This window comes from Equus przewalskii, chromosome 18 (assembly GCF_037783145.1).
Source record: "Equus przewalskii isolate Varuska chromosome 18, EquPr2, whole genome shotgun sequence".
Taxonomy (NCBI): Eukaryota; Metazoa; Chordata; class Mammalia; order Perissodactyla; family Equidae; genus Equus; species Equus przewalskii.
In genome coordinates this window covers 56,313,452-56,326,793 of record NC_091848.1, presented here as the reverse complement: position 1 = coordinate 56,326,793, position 13,342 = coordinate 56,313,452, and the positions used below count along the sequence as shown (strand labels likewise).

General features: G+C 41.3%; 1 protein-coding gene and 1 long non-coding RNA gene across 52 annotated transcripts in view; one reads left to right on the top strand and one right to left on the bottom strand.

The window, feature by feature from the left end:
- The window catches only part of ABI3BP (ABI family member 3 binding protein), a 238,310-nt gene that overhangs the window by 36,673 nt on the left and 188,295 nt on the right, over positions 1-13,342 (bottom strand). For all 50 annotated transcript variants that reach the window (XM_070582016.1, XM_070582022.1, XM_070582021.1 and 47 more), the window contains 3 exons: positions 10,654-10,719; positions 2,398-2,475; positions 789-893 (listed from right to left, as the gene is read on the bottom strand). In XM_070582016.1, the coding sequence (XP_070438117.1) occupies positions 789-893; positions 2,398-2,475; positions 10,654-10,719 (249 nt within the window). The remainder of the gene's footprint in view (positions 1-788; positions 894-2,397; positions 2,476-10,653; positions 10,720-13,342) is intronic.
- Positions 1-13,342, top strand: part of LOC139076925 (uncharacterized) — a 140,542-nt gene that overhangs the window by 20,035 nt on the left and 107,165 nt on the right. The gene's annotated exons all lie outside the window — the stretch shown is intronic.

Here is a 13,342-nt window from a genome sequence, read left to right as displayed (position 1 = left end):
ACCAAGGACCCAGTCACCGCAGAGCTCACAGTCTTCAGGGGAGACAAGCATAGAAAGAAGTATAAACAACGTGCTCTCTGCTCTAGCAGAGGAATGCATCAAGGACAAGCAGAACAGGGAGCAAGACGAAGACTACTTTGGGGAGCTAGAGAAGGCTTTTTCAAGAAAAAAATGAAGTGTGAGCATCCAAGGTACCTGGGAAGGGTCCTTCTACGGGAAGGAAACAACACATGCCAAGGTATAAAGATGAGAGGCAGCTTGACTTCTAAAATATATTCCTGGCTTGTTGCACAGGCTAGACCTGCTCAGTCACCCTGAAGATTTCAGTCCCCAGTCTTCCCCCTCACACCGTAATACTGGGGCCAGCAGGAAGGCTGGTGGACAGGGGAGCTTTCAATGAGATGTATAGGATTTCATTTCAGGAGACAGAACGATAAGTGGATGACATTTTCCATTAACCCTGGTGGGTTGGCGGTATACATCTCATCCAAAATAATCCACTTGTTGAAGGGCCTGAGTCAGCTTTGGTCTCAGCTCCAAGCACACAACAAGGGAGGAGCACACCGGCTTAGAGGCACAGGGATGTTTCTTTCACTCCACCCACCCAGAGTCAGGATGTGAGTCCTCAAAGCTGTCATTTACAGTGTCTGGTCTTCAGGGCCAACACAGGCATTTGCCACACACACCACAGGCTTGTCCGTTGCTTGAGCTAGCATGCCAAGACGGGCTTGCGTTAGTTAGTGAAATTGAAATCATGGAGGGAGAATGGAGGATTACAACCGACGTACCTGCGCTTCCTGGCTTTCCGGTGACGTTATTTGGCGGTAAAGGTTTTCTTCGTGGGGGCGTGGGTCTAGGTGGCAAGGGTGGACGGCGAGTGCCTGGGATCGTGGCTAAAAGATTATATTACAGATAAAGCTGTCATAAGGATTCATTCTATAACAATCACAGGTTTTAAAAAATATGTTTAAGTCACAGTTGGATGACCGAGAATAGATTCTATAGCAAGATGCCTATGAGTAAAATTGTCTGATATTCTTCTAAATTATGTTCATAACGTACCCTGGGATAGTGAAACACACTAGCATCCATATCCAAAATAACCTCTAATTATAGATAAAAATACATAGGCACATCTGCCTTTTGAAAGGCTGTATAGCTGTGTAGAATTTACCATCTTTAGTTTCCCACGTAGACTCAACAGTAGCATTTCTGAGCTTCTTTATCCCCAGTTGCTTTGATTTTCAGACTACAATTCTTACACCATTTTAGCTGTAAATTGTTGAAGCATAGAACTTCTTCTTTAGTGGCTGCTCTACCTCACACTCCAACTCTAATATGTAGTTATAATTTAAAAAACACTTCAGACCTTCTCAGATGATTATAACAAAGTAGCCCTGATGGCGGGAGCAATAAGCCTGCGCCCTTGGAGAGCAGGGCCACCGTGAGTGGCTGCACACTGCACGAAGGCGCCTGGCTGGGGCATCAGGGGAAGCCACAGTCTCCTACCCGCTCTGCCCACCCCTCCAGGAGCCCTGGTGCCAGGCTGCCAGCCCAGAGCAAGGGCACATTTTCCTTAGTGGTTTGACCAAAGGGCAGAGGGAAGAGGCAACTTTTTATAATTTGCACAAAGGCTGGCAAAGCTAGAGGACCCTGGAGCAGTCCTCTGTAACCCAAATCTTAAGTCTTGTGTTATAGCTTAAAAATTCATCTCTTTGTTTCCATAATATACGTTGGTTTAAAAAATCTTGAAGTAAAAGTGACAACCTAGGAAAACGCCCTGTGGCTTTAAGTACTTCCTGGGATTCTAAGAAGTGTGTATTTATGCATGTGTGTATGTGCGTGTACATGCAGGGGAGTGAGTGGAGGTGACAGAGTATAGATCTATAGCCCAGACATTAATACATCAAAGTAGGTTTCACAGCATCCTTTTAAAAAGCACAGAGTTCTTATTTGATGCAAAGATACTCCAAGTCACCAGCTTCATAATTTTGGCCTACTACATACAACATAGTTTTAAATTAGGAATATAAATCATTTCAGGCCAAAGGATATTGTAATAAGTTACACAACAGCAGAACTTGAACATGAGGAAAACTAGACCCCACGTGACCGCAGCATTTGTCCACTGGGGCCCCTCAGAACACTATACAGAGCAATCACTAAATTGGTACCCTATTCGAGGCTCTTCTTAATCTTGCCTTTGTGCACAGAGCACTTTCCACTCCCTCAGAGATAATATTTTAGAATGTTTCTCCAACAATACCCATGCACTGTTACATGATTCTGACCCTTTGGGGGTTGTGTGGATGCTGCTGTTTTTGCTGCAACAAATGATACTGCAGTCGTTGCCCAGGTTTCAGAGCAGAGCATGGGAGGCAGCATCTTATTCCTCACCTGGTCTTTTTGTGGCATGGGTGGAGTCCACTAACACATCTCTACCAGCACCTGATGGCTTTGGCGGTTGCTTGACCCCTATGAGCAGACATAATGACAGGGAATAAATATAAAGCAAAACATATGAAATGTTCTCCTTCATTGTGTCTTGGTAGAGTTGTCAGTGATGATGCGCATTCTTTGCAGAGCAGGGGAATTGATGGTTTTGTGCCCAGACATTTTAATTGGCTTCTCCCATCTGCATAGAGAAAAAATTCAAAGCCCCACATTCATTGGTTGTGATCTTTTCTCCGAAGAGTTAACATTTGATTGTGAATTGCGGTTTTGTCTTCATTTTCCACGATGCCCACCCCACACTGCCTTCCTGGCTGGTACTACCTTGTCAGGCAGACTTCATCTTCGATGACTGGCTGGTTTTTGCCAGAATTCATGGGTACATTTTGCGGTTTTGAAAAACTTTCCTCCAACTCCTCTACCCCAATAAAAAAAACCTCAAAATTCCAATGTGTTTGGGTTTATACTTAAGGAATTGACTTTAAAAATATTCCTGGAGAGTCCTTGGCTATCAGGCTGGTTAGGCCACAAACTGGAGCTGTACCTTTGACATTTGTAAATTAGTCCTGGGCAGGCCTAGAACTCCGACCTGCTATTTGGAAGAAACTGATCTAAAAATTACTGTGTGTGATATTTTATCTCCTAAGTCTCTCAAATACAATCTGGTGGGTATTACTCAGGCATTCACCTAAATACCCGAGCTTGGATTTTGGACAGCTATCCTAAGGGGAGGAGGAACCAATTTAGGTTTCTGTCCTATTTTTAAAATCATTATTCTTTTACATTATAAAATAATCTTCCCTAATGTGGCTGACAGTTATTATTAAGAAAGAATAGAAACAGACATTTTTTTATGAACCAGAATATTGAAAACCCACACTTTCTGCTGCTTGAACAAAAGATAATATATAAAATCACAGAGAATGTTTATATGGAGCCATGAAGTCAACATTGCTTATTTGTGGTAGAAAAGCAATGTTCTGGGGTCAGTGACTATTTTGTAGCTAATCCCACAGGCATGGGGAAGACAAAAGGCTCATTAGTCTTCTTCCTGTGCCCTCCTGTAGGTGGCAATGGGGCCAGGGAAATCACTCACTTGGGTGGTTACTCTGCGCACGGCATAGGGGAAAGGAAAACACTTCCGTCTGTTCACTGGGATACCCTGGCTTGGTGAGAATGCTTTACCACTATTTTTTGAGGGAGAAAAATGTATTCTGTACTCTAGAAGGGCAGTAGGCTGTGTGCACCTGTAGTAGATCCTTCTTGACCCACTTTCTCCAAATCTTCCTATCCTTAAGAAAACAAAGTATTTTGATCCAATACTGTGCAAGCTCCTTAAACATTCATTACATGAACCCTTCTGTGTGGGAGATATCACCCAGGTGCCACAGATGAGGAAACTCAAGGCAAGGGGGTCTTAAGCAAATCACAGCCAGGAAGTGTGGGATTTAGACCCACATGTGCCTCTTTGCGCTAATGCACAAAATGGCATAGCACAGAGGACTGTCTTCCTCCCGATGTCATCTCCCTTCTCTTCTTCCTCACAATGACTCTAAGTGACTTTAGCCCCAGAGTCCTATACTCTGTCTTTTAGGTGGTTTGAGGTGTCACCACTGTGTGGGGCTAAATGGCCATGGCTGGCAAGCATGTGTCGTCAGCCATGCCACTAGTATGTGGGACTTAGACTAGCACAAGTCTGGCAGTGGTCCCTGAGCATGCACATGCGGGTCTACCAAGCTACAGGGCCTGGCGACTTGGAGATGCAGGAGAGAATCCTAAATTCTGCAGGATTACTTCGTAAGACCAAAGATAAAATTCCCCTGGCTTCTTTTCCAATTAAGGGAGAATTCAGCAGAAACCAGCCATTTTCTGTCACTTTCCGTATAGGTAGAGACAGAAGCATCATACTGTTAGGATCCTTAAAACTCAGTCAGTCCTCTGATCGATTAGCTGTTACACTGAACTTTCTCTAGCCTTTAGAAACAGATGAAAGTTAGCAGGGTAGAGCAATGTTGCTCAGAGCCCTGCAAAAGACAGCCGTGGAGTTCAGGGAAAGAGCACTGAGCTGGGGACACGAGGCTGAACTACAGTTCCGGCCTTGCCTCCGTCTAGCTGTGGTTTGCGTGTCAGCCAGGCAGCAGTGTGAGCCTGGAGCCCGCAGACCTGTGAACTTCTGCTGCCCTGAATCGGAGGAGAGCAAGGGAAGGCCAAAGGCAGAGGCAGTGGGAAGGCAGAGAGGAAGCAGGAAGCGAGATAATACAGAGAAAGACTCCTCAGGAATCGGTGGCTGACCAGCCCATCTGGCCCCGGCTGTGACCTGAATTCTTTTTCCCTCAGGCAGGATTAATCTTTTCTAAAGGGCAGAGTTGGCTCCGGAAGCACCAAGACTTGAGCTTCAGCAGGGGCCCCAGTTGCCATATGGGAGTTCTCCAGAAATCTCTGGATTTACATAGTTCACCCCTTAGCAATTTATCGTCAAAAATGAAGAAACCATTTGGGTATTTTTAACCATGGCAACAAAAACTTTGCAAACACGGTAAACTGGAAATCAATTTCCATATGTATCAGAGACGATTCCCTGTGACCAAAAAGGGGTGGTTTTATGGATGACTGGTCTTTGTGTCCTTGTCTCCAGCTCTTAGGACCTGGCTAAAAAGTGAGGCGTGGTGAGCCAGCAGACTGGAAGGTTTAGCCACAAGCCCAGAAAAACACATTCCTCACCTTGGAGGAGTCTGGTTTCTGGTTGTCAAGTGCACTCCATGCGGGGGCAGTGAAGTGGGTGGATTCTTCATCAGGATGCAGAAAAGGAGTCTGGGGTTCAGATAATTAACATATCTGCCAAACCACAGGTCCCAAGGTGGTTTCCAAATAACGCTTTGCCTGCACATAATGGGCCTTCCATAAATGTTGGCCGAATGAAGGACTAGCTGCCCAGCTCAGGAGCTTCCTTCCACAGGGAGAAGGTTAGAGAGATTGTCCAGCACAAAGTCGGCTAACTTTGTCTGTTAAAGGTCAGAGGAAATATTTTCAGCTTTGTGGGCCATACTGTCTGTGTCACAACTATTCAACTCTGCCATTGCGTTGTGAAAGCAAGCTATGTTTCAAAATTTTATTTATAAAAATAGGGAGTGAGCCGGATTTGGCCTGTGGGACCATAGTTGTTGTGATCCCTTGGTCTAATGCATGCTTGTTGCATCTCTGGAGTCAGATCTCAAGTTGGTTATAATGTATGGAACACATCAGTTAACCTGAGACGCATCTCTGGAAACCTTGAAGAAGCAGAGTGCTGGAAAAATGACCTATCTAAAACCTCAACCTCTGCAGGCCACTTTCAAACTTTGAGGTGGAGGAATATTTATACATATAGATGTGAAATGCACATAGAGTAGGGACAACATATGTACTGATGTTATGAAATGAGAAACTTGGCTCAAGATGGTTTAAAGATTCCTGGGATTTATGGAATCATTGCAAGATTGGTACAGAGGACCAAATAATCAAAGGTCCATAGTTTTTGAGATCTCAGAATCTTTCTTTTTTAGTTTTCCAAAGGTACAACTTTAAGTGGCCTAAGACCATGAAGAATATGTCCCATAAATCCTACAGACTTTCTTTATCAACAGATTTTTTTTTTTTTAGTGTAAAATATCTGGGATGAAAACTTTAGCAAGAAAAACTATAGGAAAATGTACGTAAGAGGGATAATAAAGGTAAATATTCTGGGCAAGATGTCAAAGTTGGATAAGGAATCAGTTGACACAGAAATGGTGTCTCATTAAGATTCACTAGAGGCTAGAAGTGAGAGTGGATGAGATAGTGGCACTGCGTCAGAGAAGAAAATAAACTTAACACGAATACCTGTACTTTTGTAAATAAGCCAGGTCAAAACTATGCAGAATCAAAGTAAGGCGGACTCATGTAAATCTATAATCTGGAGAGAACAGATTTAAAAACATTCTTTTGCTTGTCAACTTTTCAAAACATTATTTCCTAGGCAAATAGTCTGAGAGCTATTAAAATTTCCTTTTGTAATACGCTACACACGTCATCTGTGATTTCCAGTTTACACCATTTGCTTCCTTCCTGCCTTATTGCATTGGCTAAACACTCCATTACTGCTTTCAACAGAAATGGTAAAAATAAAAATCCTTGCTTCTGTTTATGATGTTAGGAAAAAAACATTCAGATTTTCACTATTAAGTATGATGTTAACTGTAGGTTTTTCCCCAGATGCCCTTTATTAGAGTGGGAAAAATTCTTTCTATTTCTAGTTATCTGGGAGTTCTCATCATGAATGGATTTTGAATTTTGTATAACAGTTGATTGTTGTATTTATTGAGATGATTGTATGATTTTTCTCCTTTGCTCTGTTAATGAGGTGAATTACATGAACTTGTTTGAATGTTGAGCCAACCTTGCACTCCTGAGGTGAATATCATTTGGTTGTTAGGTGTTATTGTAGCAGACATGGTGGTGTACCACCTAGACCTCCAACCATGGCTTTCTCAGCTGAGGCTGGCTCTGAAGGAGCTGACAATGACACGCTATCTGCTGACCTCACTCCCTGCAGGTGGGCGGCAAGTTCTTCCCTGAAGGGGGATTCCAGTAGACAGACACTAGAACATAGAACAAGTGCCACACATTTGGGCTGGGGATGGAGGTAGAGCAAGAAAAGGGGAAACAGTGAGCTCGCTTTGTCTACCTGTGCCCACCAACCCAACTCTATCAGCACCTAACTAATTAAATTGAAGAAGCCCTGATAAGAGATCAATCATCCTTCCAAAGCTAAGTTAGATGAAGTTGACTTCATTACACAAGAGGGTAACACGTCAGTTTGTGTTATAAGTGGCTCTGGAAAAATGTTTATATTGCTGATAAACTAAAATATAATAATACTGTTTTCCTCTAAAAGACAGCATTTTCCTAGCGAGAATCAATGCTTGATTATACTGAAGGTTAATGACTTTCAAGTTTGATCATAGCTACTTGTTCTTTCATTTGCTTTGTTGACATAAATGCTTTCTCCTGTTTTACTTAGGCAAGCTCCAGGGAATTCTTTTGAATGTTAAGAAGGTGGTTCTGCTTAGAGCCAGATTGTTTATGTCAATCTGAGAAACTCTGCGCCGCCTAACGCCACACTTGGGAAGAATAAAGGGAGCGGCTGAGTACAAATAGATGTTGGAATGCTTTCTTGTTTTTCATGAGTCAGGAATTTATAGTATTTGCCTCAATAATTGTTTTGAAGAGAAAGGAAATCCTAGAACTTCAGACACTGTAATAACCTGGTACAAAAAACACATTTTAAAACAAATCTAAGTGATTTTTAGTCCGAATATCTTCAGGTCTTATTCATATCTCTTTCTCATTAGGGAACTACAATGGGTTGATTAAATATATATGCATTAAATAAACTAATTTTCATGCTTTCTTACATAAGCAAGCACAAGATTTGTAGTATTTAAAAAATGTTTAAAGGGGACGATGCAATCCCATATTAAGGCATTTAGTAACTACCATTTATCCACTTAGTGAGTTGGGCGTTTGAGCTTGTATCAGATCCTTGTCCGAGCCATCTGTACGCTGCCTCCTCCTGAGATCTGATTGGATCCGGGTCATGTCAGTGAACTAACATGAATGTTGGAAGCGTTAATAAGACTGTAACCAGGGTGATCAACTCCTAATTGCTCGCCTTGTTTGAATATCGTATTACAGATTGCTAACAGATGCAGTCTTTTAAAAAAATTATAATGATACTTGTGAAATTATAAACTTGAAAACCAAGTGATCATAGTCTCAAAGACCAAGGCTGCACATGGAAAGTGTTTTGAAATAAGGGAAAACAGCTATTTTGATATTTTCATTCAAGAATTCATATTTAATCAGGATCTTTTTAAGAATCAAGACTATGTATGGTAACTGATTTAGTGGACTGAGTTTAGAAAAGTGCAAAGTTCTTCTTAATGTTCTCACAAACATTTGAAGTTTTGATTTTGGAATGAATTACAATGTTCAATTCTAGTTATACCAAGAACTTCCAAAACTGGTAAAAAAGATATTGAAGTGTGAATTGAACAAAATTATAAAAATTCAATGAAAACATTTATTTTGATAGGATCAAAAGAAAATACATTTTACTCATTTGATCACTGCCTTTCCCATTCCATCCCCTGTGGGCATCCTACTGGGTTTGGGCCTGCTAGGTCTTGTAGTTGTCTTATTCAGAACTACAATAAAGTGGGAAATAAATAGTTTAGAGATTGTCTTATTAAAACTTTGCAGCCAAGGAAAACAAAGCTTCCCAGAGAATTGGAAGTCATTAACTAGGCAATAAAAAAATGATGGCTTACCAAAAAGTATTATTCATATTATAGAAAGCACACTTCTGGTATAAAAATTATAGACATGAGTTTGGGAATAGAGACCTGAGTTTGTGCTCTGAGGTGATCACGGGACTTGAAAAAATAACTGGCAAGGGAAGTTTATTTCCAAATGGGGACTATCTTTCTTCATTTATAAGCACTAGATACCTTCCAAAATGGAACTGAGGAAAGATCAGGATTACATATACCTAATGAAAACCCAAAACTTGAAGTGTATTTATTTCTCAAGGCCTTAATTCATAATTCAGAAATTGGTGGTCCTTTTGCAGGAGTCTCTAGGTAACAATGTTCCCTCATAATCCTGGCATAAGTTCATTGGTGAACATGGAAATATGAAGAAACCATTTCAATTTCTCCCCTGCTTGTAGAGAGTCATAGCACTACCAAAACTCGAAGAGGTCATCCATTTCATCCTCTGTTTAAAAGACTCTTTAAGGAAAAGCACTACATGTGTTATGGTTAGAAAGCAAGCTCTGAAGTCAGATTGCTTGACTTCAAATGTACTTTCTAGCTTTTTCCACACCTCAGCTTTCTCAACTGTACCTCACAGGACATATGGCAAGCCCTCAGTCAATGTGAGCCATGATTGTTACTGTTTCATTATGTAGTAGGAACCTTTAACAGAACCAGCCATACATTAAGCTCTCGACAGCTATCATGATACTAAAGTCACATGGAGACATATTTGTTTATAAAGATGTATGTGCCTAATTACCTTCAGGAGTTGGAGGATTACTGTGAAAAAATGTGGGCTTTCAATAAACCAAAGGACAGAAACGATTATTTGCTTCTCCCATGCGCCTGGAAAGCTGTTCACCAAGAACATTAACTTATAAGCCAGTCTCATCATTTACAACTTTAAGAAGACTTCCTTTTTTTTTTTTTTTTTTTTTTTTTTGTGGAAGATCAGCCCTGAGCTAACATCTGGTGCCAATCCTCCTCTTTTTGCTGAGGAAGACTGGCCCTGAGCTAACATCCGTGCCCATCTTCCTCCACTTTATATGTGGGACACCTACCACAGCATGGCTTGCCAAGCAGTGCCATGTCCGCACCCGGGATCCGAACCGGCAAACCCCTGGCCGCCGAAGCAGAAGGTGCGCACTGAACTGCTGTGCCACCGGGCCGGCCCCTAAGAAGACTTCTTAGAATCACAGCAAAAAAAGGGGCAGAAAACACCAGTGTTCTGGTCCAACTTGCACTGTGGCATCGGAGCGACCTACATGGACCAAACCAGCCCCTTCAAGTGAACTTTTCCCTAACAAGCTCCTGTGAGGGAGAACCTAGAACCTTTGGAGAATTTAGCAAATTTAAAGTGATTTCCAATGTTTAATTATCAGTTTATTTTTGCTGTTTACAACCTCTAAATTGAGTTGTTGCTGTTTTTTTTTTTTTGATTTATCATCTGAAGGAATCAAGTAAAGATATTCTCCCAGAACAAGATCCTTTTATACTGGAAGAGCCCATCTTTTCTTAAAAGATAAATAACATTTGAAAGCAGGAAATATGACGTCATAACTAACTCTAATGCTATCTCTATCATTGCCGTGGAAAATTGAAGGGGTGTGTGTGTGTGTGTGTGATTTACGCACAAATACTATTACAAAAATACTTTTATACCAATAAAGTTCCGTAGTAGTCTCTGAATTGGTCATCTTTAAAAACCTCTGTCAAGTCTTGCCACTTCCATGAATTCATTACCTTTCTACTTATCCACAAGGCTTAGAATTGTATCCTTCCTTTGGTGTATTTGGCTGTTTCAACACATTTTATATGATCTCAGATGTGCTTATTATTTAGGTCATCAGAAAGAGAAACAGCTTACCCGGTCTGCTGCGGGGTTTGTCAGGAGTTCTGGGCCTCCCTGGGGTGGTGTACAGTCTGTGTGGTGCTGAAATAGAGCAAATGCATCAAATTTAATAACCAACTCTCCAAAGCCCATTCCATAGAGACTGAGCGCCCTGGGCACCAAGAGCTCACACACTTTGCATGGAACATTCTGAAAGCACATTCTGAAACCTCCAGTTACACATTACAGCATGGATGCTAAAGCAAAATCAAACAAGTGAAAGTATTCATGTCTGGAAATGAAAGGTGCACATGGAGTGAGGTAGGCCATTTGTAACCTGCGTTAAGGATTAGTCATCATTTAGCCCATGCTTTTCAAGGGTATTTATTTTACTAGATGTTTTCTTAACATGGTAAATCTTTAAGCCAACCATCTATCCATCCATCCACCCATCCATCTACATCTCTCAATTAGGGAATCACCGTGGAATGTTATTTTGCCAAAAAAGACAAGTAATCTTGAAGGCAAAAATAAAAATATTCTTAGGTAGGTTCAAAGAGAACAGTAGGAACATGTGGCTTCTATCAAACTGTCTTAGCTCATGAACCCTGAAATTAATAATACTCAGAGTGCCATCCATTAAAGCCTTAGAAAGGAGAGAACATGACTTCTGGTGCTCTGCCCATCAAGACAGGGTGAGCAAGGAGTGAGAACTCAAACAAGCCCTGGAAACAACATGCTACTTTGTCACTTCCTGCTCCTGCTGTCCAGGGCCTGGCACAGTGAGGACTCCTAATGAAGACTTGTTGAATAAATTTAAAAAATAAGTGACCATTGTAAGCAGGCAAATTCATGAGAAACTCAGCTGAAATATTTTTGCTTCCTAAGGTTTTAGAGTGTGCATTCATCCTGGAATTTGTCCATCCTTCCCTCCTCTTCCCCACTCAACACACCACACTGCCTCCTGCCACCAGCTTTCTTGGTAATGCTTTAGCTAAGACTGGAAAAAATTTTTCTTGCAACTATATAAGGAGATTACATCGTTTTGATGGTTTCGTTCACATCTTGAGTGGGTTTTTTATATAACCATAAATCAGCAACGCCTTGCCTACCAAGTTAACAAAAATACACCTGTGAAACAGATTATAACGTAGCTCATTTATAAGCTTCCAACGTGAAGATTGATGAGCAGAATTTTGCCACACTTCAGGCCAAAAACAGCAGACACATACTGAAATTCCCTGTAGGTTTAGCGTGGCCTTTCAAGACGTAATAACTAGAGTAAACAGAGGTACTGCTGTTATAAAAAATTGATTCTCACACACCCTAACATGCATGATGATGATTTGCAAATGTTTTTCTTCAATCTTCCTTGAGAGTCGTAGGATTCCCTGTCAGTTTAACCTGTTTCAGCTTTTCATGTTAATTTCTTCAATGTTAGATTGCTTTTGCTTAAAGAAATACAAGGACCCTGGCTCTTATTAGCCTCATTCTAGAACACATATGAGTTCTAAAACTTTAGACAGGAAAGAGCAGAACACAGAAATAATCAGCACAACATTAATTATTTTAAAGCCACAGGATCAGAATTTTAGTTTTATTTTTTTCCACAGTCTTTACTTAAATCTAGAGAGAACTTTTTATAAAAGACCTGAAATATTACTTAAGTTTAGGCTGTGAGTTCCCCATATAGCTCATCACCAAATAACACATAGCCTTGAGAAAATCGTTCTAAGTTTTCAATTTTAAACTAAAAAAAAAAAAAAAGACAAAAGAACTTTGTGAGGCTGTAACTCTGTAAACATCATTTCCACATAGTTTTTAGTGGCTAATAATAAAAAGAATTATAAAAGGTGGCTTCGTATCTAAGTAGTTTTATAAAAATCAATTGTAAAAGGCATTAAAAATACTGTGTGAAGATAACATCAAAAATAAACAGGGACTACAGGAGAAACACCTTGAGGGACCCACGTCCTGCCCAGTACTGGGAGAGGGGAAGGAGGATTCAGGGGGCTGAAAAAAGTTAAAACAAGCAAAATGTTCCCGAAGTGCCTCTGGCCAAGTGGATTTCTACTACAGGTTGAGATGAGAAGGACAAAGGAGAGGAGCTGGATGGTTCAGGGCTTTGTTTACAGCGCGCCGCAGGGTGTTGTCTCAGCAGACAAAGAAGCAAGGACACCACAGAGAAAGGAGAGGAGATTCCACCAGCAGACTCATGCCTAGGTTTTAGGTACAAGGTTTCTTTGGAGCACTTGGGCCCCCGTGCTGAGGCTTGGAGACCATAAAGCCACAGGTCACGGTACATGCGCAGCAGAGTGCGATCAAGAGGAACAACTTCACCCCTACGGCGTCTCTCTCAAATTGTTGTGTGCTCTGTTGTGCATCTAATGCCTGATGTTAAAAAGTCAACACAACAGAAATAAAACAGTTGATTGACTTCCTGTTCTGCAGAGCTCAGGCACACATTTATGAGGGTGCTCCTAGTGACACACAGAGTGCCTTCACTAAAGGTGACCGACTACTCCCAAGCAGGGCTCTTGGGCTGGACCACCATTTGGTTGCTACTCTTATCCCTAAGATGGGTTCTTTCCTAGGATGTCCTTTGTCATTTCATGCAAATGAATCCCTCGTGAGTTCACTCTAAGATCCTTGGCACAAGCCTAGGAAAGTAGGAATCCTAGGGTAATGCAGTTTAGGCTCAAGCTAGGGATCCTCAGAGCATAAG